At 37.4% G+C, this 1,066-nt stretch overlaps 1 protein-coding gene across 1 annotated transcript in view; it reads right to left on the reverse strand.

Moving 5' to 3' along the window:
• Positions 1-1,066, reverse strand: part of LOC106870776 (tyrosine-protein kinase BAZ1B) — a 66,172-nt gene that overhangs the window by 61,409 nt on the left and 3,697 nt on the right. Inside the window, exon 3 of the mRNA XM_052973421.1 lies at positions 531-706. Coding sequence (XP_052829381.1) covers positions 531-706 — 176 coding nt within the window. The remainder of the gene's footprint in view (positions 1-530; positions 707-1,066) is intronic.

The following is a 1,066-nucleotide window of genomic DNA, read 5'->3' on the forward strand; positions in this document are numbered from 1 at the left end:
AAACCTGCACATACACACTATCTATACAAACAATCCATCAAAATAGTGTATAAAAGCGTAGGAGTGGCTGTGTGGTAAGTAGCTTGCTTATCAACCACATGGTTCCAGGTTCATTCCCACTGCGTGGCATCTTGGGCAAGTGTCATCTACTATAGCCTCGGGCCGACCAAAGCCTTGTGAGTGGATTTGGTAGACGGAAACTGAAAGAAGCCCGTCGTATATATGCATGTATATATGTTTGTGTGTTTGTGTTTGTCCCCCAACATCGCTTGACAACCGATGGTGGTGTGTTTACATCCCCATAACTTAGCGGTTTGGCAAAAGAGACCGATAGAATAAGTACTTGGTTTCCAAAAAATAAGTCCTGGAGTCGATTTGCTCGACTAAAGGCGGTGCTCCAGCATTGCAACAGTCAAAAGTAAAAGAGTAATAGAGAGATAGAGGACAGAAAGAAAGAGAGTGATTGTTTTTCACCATCATCAACAAGGTCAATACCAATATATAATAAATAACAAAAGTCAACTACATACTATGGTGTACAATCTCCAAGACGGGTTTCTCATAGCAGGTCTGAAACTGCGATTGGACCGATTTCTTAACATTCTTTTCCGAATTCCAAGCTTCTTCATGGGTGAGGTTGGTGTGTCCAGTTGACTGACACGTCCAGATGCGGTTCTTGTACAGTGCCACTCGCTTCTCATAATCCCTAAACTTTGGTTAAGGGTAATAAACGCATATACAATAAAATTGCCATACATGTTATTATAAATACCGAAAAGTAAAAGCTTTCGAAGACAAGGCTCAAAGAATAATGTATATGAAAAAAAAACAAAAACAACAACAAAAACAAGAGTGTATAACTTTGGTGTATTTATTATATGTGTCTATGTGCGCGTTACGGACTGACATTTATACATGGATAAACAAAGAAAAGCTTAACAGAGGGGACTAAAAAATAACGAACCGTTGACAATTTCTAACCTATATTTTTTACGAGTTTATTATCAATATCTAGACCTAATATATATATATATATATATATATATATATATATACACACACACAC

The sequence above is a fragment of the Octopus bimaculoides genome, chromosome 15 (genome assembly GCF_001194135.2).
Source record: "Octopus bimaculoides isolate UCB-OBI-ISO-001 chromosome 15, ASM119413v2, whole genome shotgun sequence".
NCBI lineage: Eukaryota > Metazoa > Mollusca > Cephalopoda > Octopoda > Octopodidae > Octopus > Octopus bimaculoides.